The following is a 24,752-nucleotide window of genomic DNA, read 5'->3' on the forward strand; positions in this document are numbered from 1 at the left end:
CGACCACAAATCCAGGATGCGTCTGAGAGAATGTGGAGCCTCTGGTTAGATCAGGAAGGGCCTGGTTTGCATTTTAGAAAGGTCTTGTTAGTGGGGGGTTGTCTGTTAAAGGGGGCAAGTCTGGAAGTAGAGAGACCAGCTAAGAGGCTGATGGTGCAGAGGAGAGAGGATGAGGTCTGAATCACGTGGAACAGGAGGGATGAGGAGAAGACGCATCCCAGGGATACCTGGGTAGTGGAATGGGGGACGGGGAGCATGGCAGAAAGAGGAACTATAAGGCAGTTGGGTTTCTGGATTGAGAGGCTGATGATGTTATGGGGTCTGTTGCAAAACTCCTGAAACCCAGAAAGAGCTCTTAGGGAGCCTTTGAGAAGCTTGTTTCCCTCTCATAGGACTCTGGAGCCTGAATTGGGGCCCAGATTCACAAGAGAGATGAGAAGAGAGATTCCCTTCTAAAGAGGAAGAGTTAACAGATTCAGCAGTGGTGGGTTCCATTCAAAATCTAGCTTGGGCAACCATCTGAGTAATCTGTCCAACCATCCGTCCATCCATCCACCCACCCACCTACCTAGCCATCCAGTCATGTGTCTATCCATCCATTCCCAAAAACATTAGTTGAGTTCCTACTCTTATGCTGAGCCAAGGTTGGCTAGGCCAGCTCTCTCCTTGTCTAACCTCTGGGTCAGCCTGGGGTGCTGAAGCAAGTCACTTCACCTATAAAATGACAATTAGAGGAGCACCTGGGTGGCTCAGTCAGTTAAGTGTTCGACTCTTGGATTCAGCTCAGGTCATGATCTCGGGGTCCTGAGATGTGAGATTAAGCCTCGAATCAGGTTCTGTGCTCAGTGGGGAATATGCTTGGGATTCTCTCTCCCTTGGCCCCTCCCGCTCATTCTCTCTCTCTTTCTCTCAAATACATAAATATTAAAAAAATAATAAAATGGCAATCAGCAGCTCTTCTGCAGTGGGTTGAGGCCAATGAGCAACTGACCCATCTCAGTGCCTAGAAGAGTCCCTCAGTATGTGAGTTCTCTTCATACTCCTGTGCCCCTCACTGTCCCTGGGATGGCTGCACTGTCCCCACCAAGGGAATGGCCCCACCGCCTCTAGATTTGCAGCCCTATTTCAGGCCAACAACTCGTCTTGGCTCACTAGTTGCCCTTTGATTGCTCAGGGCCCCCTGAGCTGCAGACCTATTCAATATCTCACGTATATTAGGGTGACACAGACCCAGCCTTTCCCATCAAGGTAGATGGACGTTTCTGCACAGCTCCCTTTAATGTGACAAAAGTTAACTAGTTTGTACTTAATTTGCAGAGCACTGTGGAGTTGTCCACTGGGGAATGTTCATAATGGACTCTCTGTCGAAGGGGTAAAGAGCAGAGAACAAGGCCCACCTGGGTTTGGATCCCGGCACCACCACATTGTGGCTCTGTCACTTTAGGCCACAAAACCCCCAGGGGATCGGGGAGGGGTGGGAAGCAGAGCCGCAGCTGGGATTGGTTTTGGGTCGAGTGACCGTAAGTCCTGGTTTGCCTGGCCAAGTCCTGGCTGATGACTGTTGGCCCAGAGTTCCCTTTCACTGAAAAAGTGCCCTGGTTTGGAAAATCAGCCATATAGCCTTATGACTTGTTCTGGGAGATTCTGGACAACTGAGGCAGGCAATCAGCCACCTAGTGCTTCCTAGAAAGGTCTCCATTCACAGAAAAAGGAAAATAAAAACAATCCTGCTTCTTTGACACATTGTTTTCACAGAACAGCGCCTCTCATCCTTTTCTCTCTACCTCTTTCACCTATTTGGATCTTACTGTCTAGGAGAAACTGCATCTTGCTCTCTCCACCTACCGTTAGGTGCTACTTTCCCTGTGTATTTACGCTCGGTGCCAGTGTTGTTGTTAATGGTTGCATCATGTTCTGTCCTGAACCCTAATTTATGTAGTGAACCTTCGGTGTCCCAGAAACTCTCCAGACTGGAGGGAGTGATCTGGGTGAGACTGGGGTTCGTGCATGGGTGGGAGGGGTGTCTCTGAGCCAGGGACAGGCGGTCAGTGCTGAGTTCTTGCGTCAGAATCGTCCTTGGGCTCACAAGCCCTGTTAAAGTCACGTTGGGCTCAGAGGCTGTCTGGATCCAGGCACCCCCCATCCACAGTGGGTCCAGGGACCTCGACCACAGGCCCTATTCCTCTCCCCTGCCCTGCTCTGGTTAGACCTGGAGCAGGAGCGGCTGTAACCAAGGTGCTCCTTATGAACTGGGGGTGCTTCTTTTTAATAAGGTTAGGATCTTTGATGATTTTGAAGTCTACCTTCCCTGCTCTCATGGAACTTGGGGTTTAGGGAAGGATGCAGTTATCAACCCAATGCACTGCAAGAGACATGATTATAAAATGCTGCAGACAGTGACCGCTTCTGAATGGATTTGAGTGAGTGGCCACTAGAGCAGTGGGGAAAGCGCCAACACTGGGGACCTGGCCAGAGCTGTTTCCAGGACTCCTGAGAGCATGGAGAAGGCGACCACGTCTCTGCCCCTCTGTCCATCTCCACTCCTCCCGCTCACGTTCTGCCTCCTCCCAGGCTGTGACAGACTCTGCCTGTCCCCCGATTGCTGCCTCCTGCCCTGTCTGCCCACCCGTGCTCTGGCTGCGGCCTCCCCCAGACCTCTGGGCCTGGAGCCTGGGTGGTTGGCGGCGTCTCACGTTGAGACATGGCACCCGGGAGGAGGAGATGTTTTGGAGGGAAGATGCCAAGATCCGTCTGTGCAGACGGTGTCTGAGGTGTGAGCACTTGGATCTGAGGGTCCGAAGCGCACGATGTGCTCCTCACTCCAGACAGGGCCTCCCGCACGCTCCCAGCCTCAGTGAGCACGTGTGGTCCTCTGCTGTGAGCCAGAAACAGAGCAAACTCCTTTGACGTGTCCTTCTCCTCCACCTCTGTGTCTCTGCTCCGTCCCCCAGTGCTCCCGATTTCCCTTCAGCAGGAGTTCCCTCATCCTTTTGCTGCCTCCCTGGTCCGGTCCGCCATCTCTCACCAAATGCTCTCCCTCCTTCTGCCCTTGTGCCCCCCGATCTAGTCCAAAGTAGCAGCCAGCCTGCTTTTCAAAATGCAGTTCTGACTCTGTCACCCTTCTCTTTTCAAACCTGCCCCTGCTGGTACAAAGACCAGCGTCCTGTCACAGCCTCAAGAGCTTCAGGCGTAGCCTGTGAAGATGCCCCCCGCCAAGGGAGAATGTGCACATTGCGGACGGAGAAGGCCCAGGGCTGAGCCTGGAGGAGCACCCATATTTGGGGGGACAGCAAAAATAAGAGGGACTCCTGAGAGGAAACTGAGGCATGACAGGGATTGGGAAGAAGAGCAGAAAAGCAGATGCCCCAGAAGCCAAGGTTACCCCCGCATCGAGAGAGACATCCCGGTCAGCCAAGTCAGATGCCACAGAGATGTCAGATAGTGTGAGGACAGAGCAGATTTAGTGGCCTGGGCGAGCTGTCCTGGGGCAGTACTGGGGAGGACAGCTTGTGACGGGTTGGGAAGGAGCAGGACGTGGGAGCTGAGACGGCATGGCCAACGTGAATGTGACAGACTGACAGATAGGGAATTTGGTCACGCCAATGAAAACAGTTTCTGCAGGAGCAGCATGACTGCCGAGCAGAGTAGAGAACGATCCCAAGAACAAGTGCTTGGTCCAGGAACGGAGCGAACTGGGGAAGTTGGCACGACCAGCTGTTTCTGTAATCCTCGGCTAAGATCCATTGGCTCCTTTAAATACACAGTTTGCTGCATGTAAGTTTTCTGCAGGACCTAAAGTTTGAGGACAAGCAAGGGAAGAAAAACCAACACGCCAGACCATCCCTCCACGAACTGGATTTTTTTGGGAGAGCTGACTAATGACCAGTGTAATCCCACAACAGGGCTCCTCCTGTCTCCGTGAACCAACGTGCTTATTTCTCCAACCAGCATGGAAGCCCCGCTGTGAGTTAGCATGCTGCTGCACAGGGTGGACCTGGCCGTGAGTATCCCACCCCAGCACTCAGGCCAGCACCACTGCACACAGACACAGACGTGAGCAGGTGGTCTCACCAATGGGCTGTGTGACATAATAGGGACCACCTCCCACCTCCCCTCCGGGAACAGAACAATCCCTCCCCTGGCCCTGTTGACTCTGTCCTCTCTTGGAGAGTCTGGACTTCCCATCTGAGCTGCCTGGCACAGAGCAGGCAGGGCCCTGCGATGCTCTTCCAACAGAGCCCCGGTTCCCACATTGTGTGGAAGGGGTGCCGCAGGCTACATTCGAGCCAGGGCAGGGGCAGCTGACCTGAGGATGCCCATCCTTGTTTGGGGGATAAGTGCCCTGAGTAATGTTTAATCCTGGTGGCCCAGGCACTGGTCATTCATTGACGGATGAGGCCAAAGTCTGTGGCCAAAAGAGCTGAGGTTGCTTTGGGCTTTTCTCAGAAATCACCTCTTCCCCTACAGCTCCCTTCCTTGTGTGGCTCCAGCCTTGTGCCATCATGCCAGCCTCAGGGACCAGGCCTGAGGGTGACAGCATACTCCCAGATGGCAGTCCCATGCTCCAGCTTCTAGGTTCCAGACCAGAAGCTCTGAGCTCCAGCTTTAGACCTCAGGTCCTGCGCTCTGTGTTCTGGACCTAGAGCCCTAAGCCCTGCACTATAAATTCTCAGGTGCAAACTCTGGGTTCCGGGCTCCAGAATCCAAGCTCCAGGCATCCAATGTTCAGCAGGGCAGGGGTTCTAGGTTCTAGGCTGCAACCTCCAATCCCAGATTCCAGACTCCAGTTTTTATTTTATTATTATATTTTTTAGGATTTTATTTTTAAGTCATCTCTACACCCAACCTGGAGCTCAAACTTACAATCCTGAGATCGGGGGGTCTCACACTCTACCTGCTGAGCCAGCCAGGTGCCCCTGCAGACTCCAGTTTTTAGACTCCAGGCTCTTGGCTCCAGGTTCTGGTCTGGGCTCCAGGCTCCAAGCTCCAGCGGCATATTCCATGCTCCAAGTTTGGGGTCTGGCTTCTGGGTTCCTTCAGCCCCTCAGCAACAAAGCTGAAAGATGGTGGCCTACTTGGGTTATTGCTGCCCACCCCTCTTAGCTGGCCGGGACTTCATTCTGGCCACCAGCATCCTGGGCTGGCCTGGAAGTGGCGTGCCGGTTCTATGGCGCTTCTCCTTGGCTTTCTGCCTGTTTTACCCCCAAGCCAGTTCTCTGGAGATAAGAGCTGAGATGGTTACAGAGCAGCCCTTGCCTAGACAATGCAAGAATCACAGGACACACACATGTGTTCATGGTTCCGCTTTTCTTGGGCCCGCCAGGACCACCAGGGGCATGAATGGTGCCCCCTGTTTTTTGGGCAATGGTATGAGCCTGGGCTGCATCTGATTCAACATAACCAACCATGTATGTTCCTCCCCATCCAGGCCTTTCTTTCCCTGTGAGAGCTGAATGCCAGCCTCTAATTCCCCAGAGACTGGAGTCACCTGACCACCAAGCCAGGCCCCCTGCGCGGTGCACCTTGTGCTCACTCCTGGGGGTAGGGATATCTGCTCCCAGGAGCATCTGCCAGCTGGGTCAGCACTTCCAACCGGGCACCAGGTGAGGAGCTGGCGCCTCTACCTGCCCCCGCCCTGGCCCAGAGCCCAGGTCACTGTGCTCTGTGCTTGCCCTGTGCCCATCCTATCCCATCCTCTTGACTGTCCCCATGACTGTCAGGAGAGGAAAGGGGACCAGAGACAGGTAGCAAGTTTCTTTCTCAGAGGCTTGGATCCTATGGCCATCCTCGAGGCAGTCAGATCCACTTTCTCTGCCTGTGTCCTCTGTCCGGTGGGGGTGCTGGGGGCTGCAGAGCAGTCAGCAAATGTGTATTCTCTCCCCTCCTTCACACTGGGTGCTGGGTGGATAGGTAGACTCCCCTCCAGGCTTTGCATCTGGTGGCTGAGGGGAAGCAGCTCTATGACTTTTCCCAGCCACTCAGGAGTCCAGCTCCATGCAGCTCAGTGGCTTTGAAAACGGCCTATGGGTTGACCAGCTGGTGCCTTTTGTCCCTGGACCCCTATTGCTGTAGTGAGGGCCCAGGACCTTGAGGGATCTGAGAGTGCAGAGATGGGAGGAGAGAGCTGGGTCTCCCTCAGCCCAGGACAGCTTCGGGGGACATGTTGGGGGATTGTGGCAGAGGGACACAGCAGCCAGCCAAAGTAGGCCAAGGAAGGTGATGGGCTGAAGCCCCCAAAGGAAGAATTGGTTCTCCTTCTGGAGAAAGGGATAGTGGGCCAGAGTGACAAAGAAGTGGCCTTGAGAAGTTCTTAGTGTTATTATAATTATTTTAATTGCATCCTTTAAAAAGCATTAAAGCTAAAATGAAAGCATCATTTGACTACTACCCCCAGTAGTAGTCCTGGTCCCGTCCCCATTTTCCTGTCTGTTTGACATGTATCCTTCTAGAACATTCTCTATTCTTTCTGCATCCTTATAAGTGTGTCTTTGTGTTTGTGGTTTATATAAAGGTATCATGTCATATGCATTGCTCTTTTACCGAACAATAACACATTTTGGAGAACTTCCCACAGCAAGACATGCTCTCCCCAGTTCTTTATCTGCTGTGCGGTATTGCAGAGCATAGACACACCCCCACCTTTTTGTTACCCCACACCACACCCCACCCACATTTGTCTGTTCGCCAGTTTTTGGGTCATAGACAACCCTGCAGGGATGGGGCTCCTTGTGCCCAGGAGTGATTCTCTGGTGGTACTGCTGGGGTCACATGCTGTGTGTTTTCAATTTTTAGCAGAAACTCCCAAGCTGCTCCCCAGAGCAGCTGTATCAATGTGTCCTGCCCCGAGAGGGTGCCGGCTTCCCATCAGGGCTTCCTGCAGCATATGGGCCCTCCTGGTGTGTGTCCCTGAGTCAGACAGCCGATGTGCTGGCCAAGCTCCAGCAACAAATTCCTACAGGATCCTGGACTCGTCACTTCCCCTCCTATAGCCTTGATTTCAACCCCATCAGGTTATTTTGTCATGAGGACAAAAATGAAATGAAGGATGGTGCATGCCTGACTTGGGGGCCTGAGTTGATGTGAATTTTCCTTCCCTCTGCAGGAGCTAACATCTATAGAAGCTCTTCCATCGGACCCATGACCTCCTCTATCATGGACAATTGCATCCGATGTTCCCTAAGAGTAGTAAGCATCACTGCTAGGTCTGCAGAGGGGCAGGGGTGGGTGAAGGGTGGGCTTGCCTGCAGGATCTGGCAACTTTGGGAAGGTACCCATCTCTCACCTGGTGTCCCCACCTCTCTATCTTGGCACATGAAAAGGTGTCTCTGTCCCCAAGGGAGAAGCCCCAGGGCCCAGGAAGTATAAGGGAGGTTCTGCCGCTGATTGGGGAAGGGACATGGGTTTGTCTCCCTACCCCCATCTGGCCACAGACTATGATCCCAGTGCTATGCAGTTCCCTGCCCAGAGCCCCCACTGCCCTGCTGTCCCTGCATCCTTCACTGGGTCTATCTGAGGCTGCGGAATCATTTTCCACTGGGGCAAAAGGATACAGCGTTGACTACGATGGACAAGGTCATTGCCATCAGGGCGTGTTTATCATGTTGTCAGCAAACAAGTGTAAATAAGTAAACATGGTCATTACAGAGTGGGATGAGCGCTAAGAAGGAAGAAAACTGGACAGCATGGTAGAGAACGAAGTTGGGGAGCACTTTATATCTGGTATCAGTCCGTTTGGGTTGCTATAAAAAATACCAGAGACCGGGTAGTGTGTAAACAACAGAAATTTATTTCTCACAGTTCTAGGGGCTGGAAGTCCAAGATCGGCGTATCAGCACGTTTGGTGTCTGTGACGGCCCTCTTCCAGGGTGTAGACAGCCAGCTTCTAGCTCCGTCCTCACAGGGTGGAAGGGGTAGGGGAGCTCTCTGGGATCTCTTTTCTAAGGGCACTCACTTCACCCATGAGGGCTCACCCTCACGACCAAGCGTATCTCCAAGGCTCCACCTCCTAATACCATCACCTTGGGACCGGCGTAGCAACATAGGGATTTGGGGGGGGGGCACAAACATTTAGACCCCAGCAACAGCTGCCCAGGGAAGGCTCCGCTGGGGTGTTCAAGCTGAACAGTGAAGCAGGACTTCGGTGGTTGCAGGTCTTAGAAACCCGCTCAGAGTCAGAGGCACACGCACGCAGCAAGAATGTGTTGGCTTGCATGGATGAGAACGTCTAGGGCCGGTTCACTTCAGGCCTGGGTGAATGTAGGTGTTCTGGTAAATTTTGTCAGGAATCTCCTCCTCTCTCTCACACCTGCTCTCCTGCGCTGGCAGATTCTCCCCCTGCACATCTTCAGTGCAGACCCCCGGGAGACGGTAGATGACCAGGACAGGGTTTGACTGGGGTCAGAGGGTCATCCCTGCACCAAACTCTGACTGACCAGGCCTGGGTCATGAGGGCGTTCCCCCCGCCCCCAGCAGCTAGTGGGTCTGGTCAACCCAGCCAAGCAAAATGGGCAGGGGGGGCAGACGACTGAAGGCCCCCGAGAAAGGCTTGGGTTCGACTTCTGGAGAAAGGCATGATGGGCCAGCAAACCCCACTGATCTCTCTCAGGAATTTCAAGGGCAAGGTGCCATGAACGGGGGCGGGGGCGGGCAGTTCCTGGCAGAGGGGACAGCAAGCACAAAGAACTAGAGCGGAGAAGACAACTTGACCTGCCTGAGGTGGTCAGGAGGGCCCCTCACTCCCCAGGCGTCCCCCGAGGTTCCCATGTCTCCTTGTTTCCTCTGTCTCAGCGGCACTGGGACTGAGCGTGGCTTCTCGGCCCACATGCTGGGCCCTCCTTCTGGGAGGTCCTCCCTGCTCCCCCTCACTGTGTGGGCTGCCTAGGGACAGGGATGACCACCCAGCCAAAGCAGGCAAGGGACAGAAACTGTCCCACCACAACAACCAGTATCCTCCACAAGGTCCTCAGTGTATCCAAAGGAGCCCACAGACATGTGTGCAGAGACGCACTCAAGCCCCACTAGAAGCAGAGGACAGCAACCTGGTGCGATACTCTGCTCAGACCCAGAGACTGAGGAACGGCGTGATGACAGGGGCAGAGGCACAGCTCCCCAGAAGGGTCTTCCCCTCCCTCTTCTTCCTTCCTCCCTCCCCTCTTCCTCCTTCCCTCCCCGTCTCTGTCTGTCTCTCATATTCACACCCCAATACTCTGTGCAGTCAGGAAGAGAAGTTCTGACAACAGGAAGTCAGGGGGCACATCCTGAGGTCCCCGAGGGCTTCCTGGCACTGACCTCGGTGACAGAGGCAGTATAGCTTGGGGGGGGCAGTTACACGGAGTAGACAGGCACACAAGGAACACACCTCACGGGAGAATAACAATTACTATTATAATAACAGTATCATACATCCAGGACAAACCCAGATGCCCCAGGCCAACTGCAAAATCCATATGTCCAGCAGAGCCTATGTGAGTAGAGTGAGGGGCTGCCTGCCTGCACCCCCGGGCCTTACTCATACCGGCTCCCTGAGGAGGGGCCAGCCCCTCGTCCTGCTCCCTGTTGAGGCTTTGCACAGGGTGGGGAGGCTGGCACCGCCAACGCCACCCCTCTGTGCTGGGCATGCCTGTACTGGGGAGGCTAGGCCCGCTTCCCCTCAGTGACCTGGCAGCAAGGGATGGGTGAGCGAACCGATGAGGGACCAAGTGGTGGCAGCTGTGGGGTGTGGCTCCTCTGACCCCGCTCCCCACCCCCTGCCAGCTCTTCCTGCGGGCCTGCCCGTGGCAGGAAGGGGCCAGGGACACTCATGGCACAGACAGGGCATGCAGAGCGGGCCCGTGGCATGCTTGGCCCGCCAGGTGCCATGCAGACGGCCTGGACTGTTGGGCAGCTGTCAGAGGGCCAAGCGGGCAGTGGAGTCTGAGGGGTCCCGCTTGGGCTGGACCTCTGATTCAGTCTGTGGTGGGCTCTCCTGGGAATTGGGCGCTTGGGCTGGCAGCTGCAGAAATTCTGGAAGCACCAGGTCCTCTTTGCGCAGAAGGCCCCTCTGGTCGTGAGCCCCACTGCTCTGCACCCGGTTCAGCAGCTCTACCAGGCCTAGGGGTGGCCACAGAGTCAAGAGGCCCACTGGTGCAGGCCTGCCTATGCTAGCCCACCACTGTCCTGCTGCCCTTACTATGACCACAGACCCCCTAACCCCCTCCCACCCTTCAGTCCCTCTGGTCCCCTAGCCCAATGGACACTCTTTCAGCCCCAAAGACATGCAGGTCCCTGCCTCAGCTCAAGCCTCTCTGATACCGCCCACCCGTGCTCCTGGTCCCTAGCTCCCGCCATCCCCAAAGTACCTTCAATGTCACAGGTCTGCCGCTTTCCAGTGATACTACTGGGTGCCTCCGCCAGCGAGTTGAGAGACAGTGGAGGGTGATGGTTGGCCTTGTTCTGGGCTCTAGGCTGGCCGCCCTGTGAGAATGTGGAGTCAGAGCCACAACTGCGAGAGGAGGTGCAGTGGGTCGAAGGGGGAGCCCTTTCTCTCTCACCTGGCTGCAGCACTGGGCTATGTCTCCAGCGTCGGGAATCTTCACACCTATGGCAGAGAGCACCACCATTACTGTTTGCCTCCCACCTGGACCCCTTTCCTTCTGGGCAAAGCCATCTCCAGGGACCAAGCCCCGGGGCCTTGCTTCTCTCTACCTGGGTGAGTGTCCAAAACCAGTCTCTGGGCCGCCACCGAGCTCACTAGCTTCCCCAGATCCAGCGGCTGCTTCTCGCCTGGCTGTGGGAACAGGTCAGCAGCCCGCGAGACAGGCAGCCCGCTCCCGGCTGCCCCTGCCCTGCCCCGCTGTCCCCCAGCTCACCAGGCACAACGCCACCTGTTGCGGGCTCAGGCCGTGCTTCGCCAGAATGGGCTGCAGCGCCTCTTGCAGTCGCTTGGTGGGCTTGGCGGAGATCCGCACCACGCGCTCCAGAGCCACCAACTCGACCCTGCACGGGACCCTCGCGCTGCGGAAGGGCAGACAGCCGGCCCCGCCTCTCCCCCAACCCACCAGGGACAGGTTCAAGAGGGGGCGGAGCCTGAACTGGGGGGTGGGATGACTTGGGAGTGGGCCTTTAGCAGTTAGCACCAGGGGCGGGACCTGAGAGGGGGAGCCAACAGCCTGAACTGGGACCCAAACAAGTGTTGGGACCCAGGACCCAAGCCTGGGAGGAGGGGTACTCACTCGAAGGTGATCCTGTTCTCCAGCCGCACTTCCTGGTCTGCCAGCACGGTGCAGTCCTGATCCAGGACCAGCGCCTTCTGCAAATGCCAGGCAGGGTCTCAGAGTCCCTCCCTCCCCAGCCCCAACCATCCCCAGGGTCCAAGGGAACCACCTCATTTCCTCCATGGCCCCCACTGGGGCCCCCTAAGGGTCAGAGGGAAGGGCCAATGGGTGGGCAAGACGTAGAGGTGCGGATGGAGTAAGACACACGACTGGAGTGGGAGCCTAATACTGCCAAGGCCAGGGAGAAGGGGGGCAAGAAGGTTGGACAGCTTTGGAAAAGAAACGGAGTTACAGGAAGCATGGGAGTGGGGTGAGCATGGGATGGGAATGACACTGCTTGGATAAGGAGCAGGCCTAGGTCCTGTATCATGGGGCCGCCTTTTCCCAGGCCAGGCCAGGCCAGGCCAGGACCTGCCTCCTGGACAGCTGCCCCCTTGTCTCTCAGGCACGTGAAACCCAACCAGACCAGCTGGATGCATTTCCTTCCTCACCACACACCTTTGTTCAGCTACCCGGGCCTTGTCCCTTTTTTGACACTTGTCCACTTCTCTCCATCCCCACCTACTAAGGACACTTCTCGTCTCCTCACTGCAACAAGAGCCCTTCCCCCAAGACCGCTGTGAGGCCAGAAGGAGGTAAAGTATCTGGCACAGTGCCGGGCTCACAGTAGGTACATGGACAGTAGGCGTCGTGACTACTGCCCCTATAGGCCCCGCTGTCTGCACTAGCCCAGGGCAGGCAGGCAGCGTCCTGCAGGGATAGGCCTATGCTGTGCTGCAGGGACAGGTGGAGTGTGGGTGGGGAGTTATAGTTAGCAGTCATGAATGCCCATCTGGGCTTCAGAGGCTGCACGGGTGGCCTGAGTGGGCAGAGCTCCTCCACTGCTGCCCTCCCAGTCCCACTCTCCAGGCCCTGGAACTTGCCCTGCGCTTCGTACCCACATCCAGAACTTCATTTCAGCTGTTCCCTCTGCCTAGAAGGTTCTCTCCCGACAGCTCTGCCAGGCAAACTCCTCCCCATCCTCATTCTCCCCTCATCAACAGCTGCCTCTTCTATGAAGCCTTCCTGGAACCAGCCAGAAAAGCCTTCCTTGCCCTAGAAACTCTCTGAAGCTTCAGCTTCTCTTCCCTGATTGCATCCTGCCCTGCTCACCTCCAGCCTGTGGATCTGGAGGACAGAGCTCAGGCCTGGGTCCCTCTGCCCACCCACCTGGCAGGGCCTTAGGTCCTGTCTGGGCAAATGAAATCCTGCAGGGTCTTCCTGGAAGGCAGCATTCTTTCTTTAGGTCCCGCTTACTGGATCGTTTAGTTCAAAGTGAGTTTTTCCTTAGACTCCTCTTTAAAGCTTAATGCTCGTTTGTACCTCAAGAAAAGTTCTTCATGGGCTAGGTGCATTTGGTGCCCCTGATGGCCATTTCAAGGATGGCCAGTAGGAACTCTGGGAGTGATGGGGGAAACCCAGCTCTGGCAGTGGTTCTCCCCCACTCTTCCTCCCCAGAGCAACACAGTGAAGACGATGGGTGAAGCTGGAAGCAGGGAGGGGGGTGGGGTAGGGATGGGACTTTCATGGAATGAGGGCAGAAGCCTGAGTTTGAGGAGTTCGTACAGGGTTGCTTTGGAGCTCGGCATGGGGGGAGGGGCAGGGTTGTGTCAGGGACTGGAATTAGGAAGGGGTGAGGATAAGAATGGAATTGGGGTTGAAGTCATAGCTGAGCAGAGACAGGAATGGAGTTGGGGTCAGGATCAGGAAGAGAGTGAGAGTTGGGGACGAGGCCAGATTCACACCTGCTCATTGCCGACCAGGTAGACCTTGATGTCAGGTAGAGAGAGGCCTCGTTTCTCACAGATGCCTGCCAGCATGGCACGGATGGTGAGGCCAGGTCGGGCCAGGGCCAAGGAGGCTGTGCCATCAGGCAGGTACACACAGCAGTACTTCCCTGGCCGGTTTTCACTCTCACCCTCTGTGCTCCCAAGGCTCTTTCGGTGGCTCTGATTCGGGGCAGGAGCGGAGGGAAGGTCATATATACACATTCAGGGACATGCAGAGAGGTACGCAGACTGGTAAGCTCACTGGGGTACACACGCGCACACACACCTAAGGGCACACTTCTAGTCCAGCAAAGATACTCCTCCTACACCAACATATGCATGCTCACCCAGACGTAGGGGCACCCGAGACAGGTCCTCCCACTGACCCACATGCACCTGCTGTGCACACCTGGGCACCCACATGTGCACACACACAGAGAGAACGTACCCCCACGCCGTGCATGGGGCCCAAGGTGGTGAGGACAGGAAGAAAGTAAGGAGTATGAGGGGCTGGCAGCAGGGAGATGGAAGTGGGGACCATGACTAGGAATGATGGCGGCCCCACAAAGGTGCATGAGTAGTGGCCCTAGCCTGCTCTTCATCTCCCCTAGCAGCCGGCTCACCTCAGATTTGCTGTTGACAAAGGCAAGGAAGCCGAGGTCCAGACTGGCAGACGAATTGAGGGAGCCCTGGGACTCTCTGCGCAATGCCGAGTTTGGGGCCCCACCTGCCAGTTCTAGGGGAGAGGGAGCAGTGAGCAGAACAGCCCCTCCTCCCTACACCCCCTTCTCCACAACCAGGTGGACCCCGCTGGAGCCCTACTGCAGGGGTCTAACGCGACTTGGGACCATGGGAGTGTTGCTACTGAGGGGGCTTCCCAAACTTCTGCTCTAATCTGGAAACCAAACTACGGGGTGGGGGGGACGTGGTGGTCACAGGGAACTCTATTTCGGTTTTCACAGATTTACAGACTGTCTATGGGACAAGTAGGAGGAAGGAGGAAATTCTCAAAGTTTGCCCAAACTCCCACCCCTACTCTTCTCTGTAGCCTCTGACCCTCACCCCTGCGGAAAGACTTGCGCAGCGGGCGGCCCCCAGAGCCCTCAGCAGAAGGCAGGTGCCCCAACTCCTCCACGCCCAGCGGCAGCGACTTCCCGGGCTTTAGCTTCGGCTTCTGCGGGTACAGGAAAGGCGCTGGCACCGGGCTGGACTCCAGCCCACGTACAGACCAGGGGCACAGCCCTACAGATCTGCTTCCCACAGCCCCTCGTCCGCACCTTCCTCGTGGAGTCAGGGCTGCCCGGGCTGGAGGAGCCAGGTTCCCGCAGGGGGCGTCCCTCCGCCTCCGCCAGGAGACACTCGCGGTACAGCGGGGACTTGACGAAGCGCGCATAGCTGTCGAACTTCATCAAGTTGAAGATCTGCCGGACCAGCGCCGGGGCGGTGAGCCGGGGAGCGAGCTCGGCTTTCCGCCAGCTTACCCGGGCCCAGCCCTCGGGTTGGTTGGGTCCCCAACCTGGCGGGCGAGGCCCTAGCCCCTCCCACCCAACTCCTTGGTCCGCCCCGCCCCCACTCTTGACTCAGCCTCGAGCTCAACTAGGCTCCGCCTCTAGCCCCTGCTTCGCCGCAGCCTCTGGTACCGCCCTCTGACCCACGCCCTGCCCCTGCGTTTTACGTTGGTGCGGGCATCCAAATTTGCCCTTTTCCGTTTCCCACTCCACCCCCATCCTACCCCCTACAATCGGGCTCCGCCCCTGGATCTGGCCCCGCCTCTTGCGCTTTCTTCCAAGGCCACGCCCCCTAGTCCCAGGAGACCCAGGAGACTCGCCTGAAGCTGCTGCGCGCGGAACATGTCCGGTCGGGGTTCAGCCAGCACCTCCTCGCCTAGCCAGGCCTGCCGGTCGATGTTCACTGGGCTCAGCGCCTGGCTGGACAGGAACTCCTGGTAGATATGGCGGGCTTCCTGAGCAAGCTGTTGCAGGGGGGACAGGAGAAGGTCAGGGACATGGCCCAGGCTCTGGTCCCACCGCTCTGCTCTAGCTCCCCTTCCCCCACCTGCTTGGTGTCGCTGGCCGGGATCTGCTGGAAGCGCTCGCAGGCCTTCCAGAAAGTTACGTTCTCGGCGCTGAACTCCTTCTTCAGGAACTCCTGGCGCGGAGGAGGAGGAAGTCAGAGACATAGAGACCCAGTCAGGAGATGCGGGCAAGAATTGGGATAGAGAAAGGGACAAGAGGCCAAGTCAGGCAGATAGGGCCAGACAGACAGATGGGGCCAGACTGGAGGGCACAGAGAGAAAATGAGAGGCAGAGACGAGTTAAATTCCCTGCTGAGAGAACAGGAAGAAGGTGCCAAAGAAAGGCTGGAGGAGGCAGCTGACAGAGGAATCCCACTCTGGCCAGCCTGAAGCTCCATCCATGTCTTCTACCATGCCCACTGCCCACCCCACCCCCCAAACACATACACTATAGTGGCCACTGCCATCTGCCCTTCCAATCCCACCCCAAGGCTTACAGTGAAATAAGCCAGCCCCAGCGGGTCCTGCAGCAGCCGCTCGAAGGAGAGGCCCCAGCTGGCCACAGGCTGCTCCTCGGTGGGGAAGGGGCTGCTGGGGCCACTAGGGAGGCTGTGGATACTGAGGGAGCTTCCTCGGCCCTCGCCCTGGCCCTGAGGCCCAGCCGTGCTGCTCAGTTCTGTAGGTGGATGGACAAGTGGTGGTGAACCCTGTGGCCTTCCCCAGCTCCTGGCCCAACCCCATCTCTAGGTATTTTCCCTGGGAAGATAGCAAGTGACAGAGGTGTCCCCACCCTGTTTCCACATGCCCTCCCCCAGCCCAGGCAAGCCTCATCCATACCCTCTGTCACTTACCTCCATCTGAGACAGCCAGAACCTACAAGAGACCCAAGGTAGGCAGTCAGAGCAGAGCCCAGGGTGGATTCTCAAGGGACAGTTCTGGGCTCAGGACCCAGGACAGGAGCTGTGTTCTCCTCCCCCTGGAGGGCCATGCTGGGCATTCCCAGCCAGGTCACTGCTTGCCCAGCATTTTGCTCAGGCTCCCCCTGGCTCCCCTTCCATCATGTGCTGACCACTGCGTGCTGGGACTTATGCCAGTTACTTTCCATTTGCCCCTGGTTCCTTCCTCCCCCAGCACCTGCGGGGTAAGCCCAGGTGTGCAGCATGGCGGGTATCAGCATAGACTTTGAATCTTGTCTCTGCCATTTACTAGCTGCGTGACTCGTTACTTGTTTGTATCCATCTGCAAATAGGGGATGATGATAATAACAGTAACTTACTTCCTGGGACTATTGTGAGGATCAAATCAGTTTAGGACATTTCCAGCATCTAGAACGGTGGCCAGCATATGGTAAGTGCTGTATCAATGTTTGTTAGTGTCTCTATAGCCAGTGATCTCTTTGTTGGAATTATTTCCTCTTGGAGAGGAAGATCCTGAGAGACCCTGGGCCCCACCCCACCTTAGCCTGGTTCCAGGATGCTATTTTATAGTATAGAACAGTCATTCTCAGACTCTAGTGTGCATTGAAATGACCAATAGGAGCCCATCTCTGGAGATTCAGTCTCAGTAGGTCCAGAATGGGGCTGGAGACTCTCCCTTTCTAACAAGCTCTCAGGCAATGCTGATGTGCTGGCCCATAGACCATGCGGTGAATAGCATTTCTGTAGAGACCAAATCCATCCTCCCCTCCCCGCCCCCAGGCACAACTCCGACTTCTCTGGGAATCCCAACCATTAGTGAAATAGAAAAAACCCTCCTTTCAAAATGACTCTTGCAGTGGTTTCCCTTGGTCTTCCTACCTTCCTAGCAGCTCCTCCGGCTTCCTCCTCATCTCCTACCCACGCAAGGTGGCACCTACCCTTCTCTGACTCTGTCCTGGGCCCTTTCCCCCTCCCACATCTCCCCAGATCCAAACCCACACAGCCACCTTCCTGCTAACATCTCTGCGCAAATGTCCCACAAGCCCTTCCAACTCAGCCAGTCCCAAAGGAAGCCGCCTCTGCCACCACCGAACAGTTTCCCTACATCCTTCCTGTCTTTCTTCCCACCACCTGGGCTCAATCATCCCCAATTCCTCCCCTCTCCCCCGGCATCCTGTATTCTCACTAGGCCTGTCGCAGGAGTTTCTACCACCTGTCCCTTTGTTACATCCCCACTGGAAACAGGTCTGCACACATCTGCCCCAGGAAGCCTCTCCCTGCCCTCCTAGCTGGAATCTCCGTCTTTGCTCCCCACTCTCACCTAGGAACGCTCAGGTCCCACATCTGTGGGCCAGGGCTGGCCTGTAAATATGAAGGACATTATTAATATCTTGTCCCTCATTTTTTTTTAGTGGCCTTAACTGACTGAGCCACCCAGGAGGCCCAAGATTGTTTTATTTTTTCATTTTAAGTTGAAAGGTGTTTCCCACATTTAAAAATCAGGAGTTTTGCATGAATTCCTGTGATGCCTCAGCTACCCAGAGCTTCTTAACCACACGAGAACGCTGGCGGGCACTGAGCAGCCACTGCCTTCCCTGGAAGGGGCTCGCGTCCTCCTCAGAGGTCTATGAGGCTAGTTTGATGCATTTCTGTTACTTATGGAAGCAGGCGCTGCCCCAGACTGCCTGAGTTCCAATGTGTGCTGTGAGCTCTTGGACAAGGCACAACAACTCTCTGTGCCTCCATTTCTTTCTCTATAGAAATGGGGCAGATACTTCTGACTTCAAAGGGTTGCTGTGACGAAAGAAGTTAAATATACAGATAAGGAGCTCAGGACACTATCCGGCACGAAGGTTACTGTTACTGCTGTTGTTACGTTAGTATTGGTGTCTGACCCCGCTCCACTTCGGAGTTCGCTAGCCCTCTTACAGAGGAAAGAACACAGGGGTTGGGGTCTGTCAGACTCAGCTTCGAATCCCTGCTCTACCCTTTTCCAGTTTTACGCCCTCGGGCTCCTCCCTGAGCCTCGTCTCCCACTTGGAGTGTGGAGGTGAGAGGCTGCTGAAGAGCAAAGAAAATTTGTGCAGACCGCGGCTGGGCGTGGGGCCCGTCTGCAGGTGCCCCCTCCCACCCTCGGCACCCTCGCCCTCATGCCTCTGCACCCCCATCTGATGGCTTCTTTGCTTCTTCGAGTCAACTCCAGCAGCTGGCTGCCGGAGAAAGTCCCAATTCCCAGGGTGCGCAAGGATGACAAATTGAAGCCCAGGGCCCCTCCCAGCCTCCTCGTTCCATTCCTGGCAGCTCCGCTCATGCCGCACCTGCCTGTGCCGCCAGCTCGGTGGGTTTGGCAACCTCAGGGCTGCTGTCACCACCCTCTGCCGCGGGCTTTGGGAACCATCCGGCCTCCCCCTCCACGGTGGCCGCCTAGTCCTCCATCCCGCCTCGCACACTGGCCTCTCGCCCCCTGCTCTCCATCCTTGCACTCAGCCTCTCCCTAGCTCAGAGCCCTGCGGCGGCTGGGGCAGGCCTGGAGCCATAGACAGGGCACAGTCGCCTGCAGCTGAAGCCAGCCCACACTCCTGTTTTGTTTTATTCTCGACATTATGTTGAATTGACTGTCAGCGTCTTTAGGCCGGCTCCCAGGTCGTGGCTGTGGCCGTGACCAAGCTCCCCGCCCTGCGGGGTGGAGCAGCTGCTGAAGCTCAGCCTGGGCCTGACGAATGAACCCCTTCAGCCTCCCCCACTCCCCTCCCCCTCACTCTACCCTACACTTTATCGAACTTTTCTAGGTCCCCCACAGCCCTTCTCACTCCTGTTTCCTGCTTCGCTGCTTTCTCTTGCTGGGTACTGTTCCTGCTCCCCTCACTGAACTAACTGCTCTCCAATCTCTGCTCTTGACTCCAGTCACCTCCAAAGACCAGTTGCCCTGAACCCCTCTCCACCACACTTCGCCCACCCGTGTCTAGGCCTCTCTCTCCTTAAAATTTGGTAGCTCCCAGAGGGCAGGCCCAGTCTGTAGAGGGAACCAACCTGAACTCCCTCCCAAGAAGCACCCTCCTTGCTCTGGTGCTAATGAGCCGCCATGAGGGCCCTAGCAGCCCTCCTCTGCCCTCCCATGAGGCCCTGGCACTCTCTCCACCAGGGATCCTTCACCTCCGAACGCCCCGTCTCTGTGGCCCGCAGTTCACCTTGGCCAGTCCCTCTAGCCCCCCTGGTTGTTGATCCATAGAGGTGGGGCTGCGATGGAGTAGGGACAGAGACCCGGAGGTGGGAGGGAGTGAGGATAGAGTCTAATTTCAGTTCCACCATTCAAGGCCAAGTAACTTCCTCCCCTGAGCCTCAGTTACCCCCCTGGGTAGAATGGGGCTCAGCATTCCTAATTTCTTGGGGCTGCTAGGAAGAGGGAGCGGGTGTGTGAAAGCAGCAGGCATGCAGCTGTCAGGGGCTCCGCTGACCTCATGCTGATGCCTCTGCCCGGGGCTCCCGCCTGCCCAGTGTCCCAGGCCTGGGGAAGTTGTGCTGAGCAGGGCTGGCCTTGCGCCACCCTGGCTTGCCTGAGGAGAAGTGGTGGGTGAATGGGAGAAAAGGGGAAGAAAGGATGAGGAAGGGTGTGGTGGAAGGTGACACCCCTGACCCATGGTTGGGCTCAGTCTGCCATACTTTTTTCTTGGGTCCTGGAAGAGCCACTGGTGTCTAAGGATACTGAGGTGAGAGCGGAGTGGCCCAATGTTTCTGAGTTCCAGTTGTGTGACAGGCTCTCTCTGCCAGTACACATCCATGTTCTCACTCTATCCTCAAATCTTTATCCTGTGTAGCAGGTGTTATTAGCCGCATCTTACAGATGAGAAAACCTAGACCCAAAGAAGTCACACAGTGGGGAAGTGGCCGAGCTGAAGTTAAAAGCCAAGTATACCCAACTGGAGCCTGAGGCCTTCCCTCCACCAAGCTGCCTCCCTGGGCAGACAGGAGATGTACAAGGGGGGCTGGGAGGCCCAGGGCCTCAGCCCTTTGGATGCAGGGGTCCAAAGTCACTCAAGGGTAAAGGGCCCAGGGGGTCCTCTTGAACTCTGCCCTCTGGAGACGTCAGACCTCAAAGGGAGGGCCAATTTACTTAGCGTCTTCTGTGCTGGGCACTCTGTACCATCATCTCATTTCATCCTAGTTTGGGGAAACTGAGGCCCCAAGATCATCTCTGGGTATAAGCACAGAGAACCCTGGGTGCCTGGCCCCTTCAGCCTGAGCCCAACCTGGGGGGCTGAACCCTAGCCCCGAGCTACGCCAAGAATTCAGGCAGAGCTGTAGGACGCTCTGCCCTGCAGGTCTCTCCAGGTGGGGAGACTGACTGGGCCCCCTGAGAGTGACAGGATATGCTAACCACCACTCTCCAGGCTTTAGGCCCAGCTTCCCTTAGGCCATGTCCCTGTACACACACCCTGTGTTTCCCCACACCCAGACCCTTCCCCATGCCAGCCCCTCTTCCAGATGGCACATCCTTTCAGGGACTTCATACCACGATGCACAAAATGATCTGACAAGTCAGTTTTCCCTTCCCAAGTCCTCCTCAAGCTTTCTCTACCCCGGGCCCGTGGCTCTTACCCAAATCTGAATTTTATTCTGGTATTTGTACCCATGTGTTTTGTGCCTTGCCGGACCAGGAGCTGCAGGAGGGCAGGGGCTAGGGCGATGGGTTTGCGTCTCCAGTGCCAGCACAGAGCAGACCTATGGAGGGGCCATGGACTGAATGACCGACCGCATGAACAAATGAAGTGGCAGTCGGGCTTGTGTGGCAATGTCTCTGGGAGGGGGCTGGGAGCCATCTCTAAGTGACAGGTTTCATTGCAATTGCCTGACAAGCTGAGTGGCAGAAAGATGAGGCTGACAAATGAAGCCGCCTCAGCAGGGAATGATGGCAGCCGTGGGTGGGGGTGGTGGCGGGGGGAGGTGGGGGAGGACAGAGCCAGGCAGTTCTGGGAGGTGGGGGAACACTGGCATTGAGTCAGAGAGGCCGGGTTCAAATGCAGGCCCCTCCACTTGTTGGCTGCCTTCAGCATGTCATTTATTCCTCTGAGCTTCCCGGGGCGGGGGGGTGGGGGTGGGAACTCGTGGAAGGAGCCTACTGCCTGCTCCACAGGTGCCTCTATGTGCATTCCTGCTGACGCCTGTCCTCCCCTCCCGGGGTCAGCCGAGCATGACCTCAGAAAGCTGACCGATGGCCAGCAAGCATTCCAAGAGGTGACATGGAGAGTTCAGAACAGACCCAGGAAGGGCAAAGATGAACCTGTGTGTGATGGTTGCTGCAAGGAGCCAGGGCATCTGTGAGCTTGCCAGGGCTAGGGGCAGAACATGGGTGCCCTCCCTTGTCTGATTGACTTTGGGGTAGAGAAGTCATGGGCTGACGTGGGAGGGGCAGAGGCTGGGTCTGTCTCCAGGCACCCTCAGTTGCCCTCCAGTTCTGGGCACTGCTCAGAAGCAGCAACCCAGCTGCCCTCTAGGGTGGGCATAAGAGTGGGCGTGATCCTGCCTGGCCCGGACACCTGAGTGTCATGCCTCTGGGTTGGAGTGCGAGGACCTTAGGTTCTTGAACTTTCAAAGTTAGGTTGATGGTAAAGACAGTGAGGTGGGGGACTGGGCCAGCTTTGGTGGGGTTTGCCTCTCTCCCACCCAGCTAGCCTGGGGCTGGGCAATAAAGAGACACTGGAAGAAGGAGAGGTGGAGAAAGGTCTTGGTAATTAGGAGGCAGGAGCGTGAGTAAAACCTCAGTTTCTGAATGAGGCAGGGGATCCTTGAAGAGGGGTTGAAAATGAAGGGAGGCATTGGGCTGACATTTACGGAGCCCCCACAATGGGTCAGGGGCCTCGTATTCATCATTTCACTTAATTATCTTAACAAGTCTTTGAAGACTGTTCCAATTTCCTCATTTTACAGGTGAAGAAACTGAGGGTCAGAGAGGACCCCTAGTAAGGGACAATGGAGCCAAGACTGGAACCCAGGTCTTTCTAGACCCATTGGTTTTGTCCCATAGTCCTAGGCTAGGGCTAGGTTGGAGGTTAAGACACTGTCTGGCCTTCCTGGAGTTGTTAGGAGGGGCTGGGGCTCTGCCAAGTGGGCTGGTACCCTAGGGAGAGAAGGAATGCCCAGCACAGTCTGCCATATCAGCTGAATGAATAATGAAGCTGAACTGTCCGAGCATGGCTCTGATTTGGAGGCCAAGCAGCCAGGGAGAGAGTTTAGGGGGTGGGGCAGTAGCAGTAGCCAGGGCATCCGAGCACCCAGCTACTCCCACCCTTCCTGGTAGCCCAGGAATAGAAAAGACAAGCTGCACCAAGCTGACCTGACCCTGCTGACCCATCTCAGGCTGCCCAAAGACTACTCACTCTGCCAGGAAGCCTCTGGAGCAGGTCCAGCTGAGGGGCAGTGACCCACTGAAGGTTACCCCTTACCTGACCTTGGGCATCAGGACAAGGGGGGGGGGGGAAGGCCGAGGCTAAGTCAGATGTGGAGCCCTGGGCCACTGTGGAGGTAGGCAGGGGTCAAAGGGCGTGCCAGGTCTCCCTACTGCCCTAGGATGCAGGCAGCCCTGGATGGGACAAAGTGGCAGGAGAGGGAGCAGTGGGGACCAGAAGCCTATGCCCACTGTACTCTGCTCTCCTCTCCAAGGTTGCCCCAGGTCCCCAGCTGGGCCATCTAGAAGGTCCTAGGGTGAAAGTCCCAGGTCCCCCTGCCTGCTCCTGTTTGTACCCAACTTCTCCCGGCCGCTGGCAGCATGCAAGCTCTTGCCCAGCCCTGCCGGCTGTGCCTCCTGGGCTCCACCCTGGGTGTGCCCACCCCCTCCCCACGGGCCTGGCCTGGAGCCCACACTCACCATGCGCCCGTTGGGGACACCCAGGTGCTTGGGCTTCCCCGGCATGCCGCCGCTGTTCACGGGTCCCTGCCGTGAGGAGTGCCCACCATGGGGACCGCGGGCAGCCCTGGCCAGAGCTCGCACGGCGGCAGGCAGGCAACAGAGAGAGCCCGGCTCTGCTCCTGCGGGCCCTCACATCCTGAAACACCAGCTCACTACCTCTTTTCTCTGCCACAGGAAGTGTCTCTATAGAAACCGAACCACAGAAAGAAGCAAGGTCTAAGAGAGCGAATGCCTCTTCCTACACACACACACACACACACACACACACACACACGGACACGCACATGCACGCACGTTCACAGGCGCACACATATGCCACCAGTGCACCCTTGGCAGTGCCCACACTGTTATCAGCACTTCTCAGAGGCCCTTGGGTGCCCAGGAAGGAGCCCAGCCTGGTCTGGCTCAGCCCAGGGAGCTCCAAGGTCACGTCTGAGCACACACTTAGTCACCTTTTTGCACCCTGGCGGGGACTTGCATGAACCTGTGGACATGCGCACTGAGTATGCACACATGTATGTTACTCAGCACACACTTATCTCACAGCTGCTGAGTGTGTGCTGCACATGTGCACACTCAGTACCCCCCCAGGACAGTTGTGCACATGCAGAGTGACTGCCTCTAACCCCAGACACTGCCCAGGCACGTGCCCAAGTGTACAGACAGATGGACACCTTGCACGCACGGTCATGCACACACACACCATTCAGGTGTGCGTGTTCTAAACACACAGTCTCGCCCTTCAGAAGAAACCCCTGGGTGTGTATATCTAGTCTCCTGGACAGGGGCACGTAACAGGCACATAAGTCCTCAGCCACCCTGGTGACACGCGCTCACCCACCCGGGCAGGGGAGGGCATCGGTGGCGTCTGTGTGGGACGCTTGCGTGTTCATTCTCACTCACACAAAAATCCCACCGCGGTGCAGGACCGTCAGCTGAAGAGAGACACTCTGCCCTCCCAGCCGCGGCCCAGGGCCAGCCGAACTCAGGGCCCTTAGCCGGCCCTCTGTCGGCCTCTTTCTTACCCAGGCATGCACCCACTAAAAGGACTTGCGTTTACCTGACGCATGAGCTTAGCGCCCTCAAGTCACCCAGCACCCTGGCTTGGGCCCCTCTTCGGTTTTCTACCCTCTATCCTACTATCTCCTTCTAGGGCTGTGAGCAGAAAACAACTGACTCTTCACCACAAGTTCATGTCCTCTTCCTCTGGGCACATGGTTAAACTTTAATTTCCCAGGCTCACTTGCAGTCAGGAGTGGCCTGTGACTAGTCCCACCAAGTAAATGTGAATGAAACGATGGGTGCCTTTTCCGGGCCAAGACTTTCATGCACTGTGTGCCCTCCACCTTGTCTCCCTCACCTTTAGCTGGCTGGATGCAGGAGATGAAGGGATTGTGGGGCCACAGGAGGAAGGAGACAGGGTCTTTGTATTAGGGCCCAAAGGGAAGGCACCCAACCACCGGGAACACTAGCTTTGCACTGTTATGTGAGTGAGGAATGATTTTCGAGTCTAGTTGTGAGAGCAGCTAGTCACCCTGCCCTGACTCCCCTCTTCCCAGACACCTTGCTCCAGGCCCCCCAGATAGAGGGATTCAGTCAGACTTGGTATGTGTATTGGGGGTTGCTTTTGGGCCTGGAGCATTGTCTTAATAAGGTGTGTGACAATGGCAATGTGCCTGGGAGGGGTTTATAGGGTGTGTGGTGACAGTGGCGACTGCCCGTCCATCTGCTGTGCTGTGGATCTGGGCCTAGGTTTCATGAAGGGCTTAACCGTTCACAGGGTCTTCCCCCAATACAACTTCATTTGATCCTTACACCCTCTTTGTGGGTGGTGCTCGTTATTTCCATTTTACAGAT

At 56.6% G+C, this 24,752-nt stretch overlaps 1 protein-coding gene and 1 long non-coding RNA gene across 5 annotated transcripts; one reads left to right on the forward strand and one right to left on the reverse strand.

Moving 5' to 3' along the window:
- Nucleotides 1–7,763: 7,763 nt before the first annotated feature.
- On the reverse strand, nucleotides 7,764–24,068 carry RGS14 (regulator of G protein signaling 14). 4 transcript variants are annotated; one of them, XM_087867784.1, is made up of 16 exons: nucleotides 23,956–24,068; nucleotides 22,854–23,078; nucleotides 15,926–15,947; nucleotides 15,572–15,750; nucleotides 15,116–15,208; nucleotides 14,889–15,032; nucleotides 14,338–14,481; nucleotides 14,123–14,234; nucleotides 13,684–13,796; nucleotides 13,037–13,240; nucleotides 11,211–11,287; nucleotides 10,848–10,974; nucleotides 10,684–10,765; nucleotides 10,530–10,576; nucleotides 10,338–10,452; nucleotides 7,764–8,877 (listed from the first exon to the last, which is right to left on the reverse strand). In XM_087867784.1, exons 2-16 carry the CDS (start codon nucleotides 22,896–22,898, stop codon nucleotides 8,720–8,722), a joined length of 1,662 nt encoding a protein of 553 aa, XP_087723910.1. In that variant the 5' UTR covers nucleotides 22,899–23,078; nucleotides 23,956–24,068; the 3' UTR covers nucleotides 7,764–8,719. The 4 variants fall into 4 exon arrangements, with proteins under 4 accessions (XP_087723910.1, XP_087723912.1, XP_045653038.2 ...); XM_087867786.1 differs by having other exon boundaries at nucleotides 7,764–8,246; nucleotides 23,956–24,067; XM_045797082.2 differs by lacking the exon at nucleotides 7,764–8,877 and adding an exon at nucleotides 9,371–10,089 and having other exon boundaries at nucleotides 23,956–24,066.
- LOC123792179 (uncharacterized) lies at nucleotides 14,884–17,848 on the forward strand. The gene is made up of 2 exons (XR_006779665.2): nucleotides 14,884–15,005; nucleotides 16,324–17,848. It is a non-coding gene; the product is annotated as an uncharacterized LOC123792179 (long non-coding RNA).
- Nucleotides 24,069–24,752: the final 684 nt, after the last annotated feature.

The sequence above is a fragment of the Ursus americanus genome, chromosome 15 (genome assembly GCF_024610735.1).
Source record: "Ursus americanus isolate L20-20 chromosome 15, mUrsAme1.1.p, whole genome shotgun sequence".
Classification (NCBI taxonomy): Eukaryota; Metazoa; Chordata; class Mammalia; order Carnivora; family Ursidae; genus Ursus; species Ursus americanus.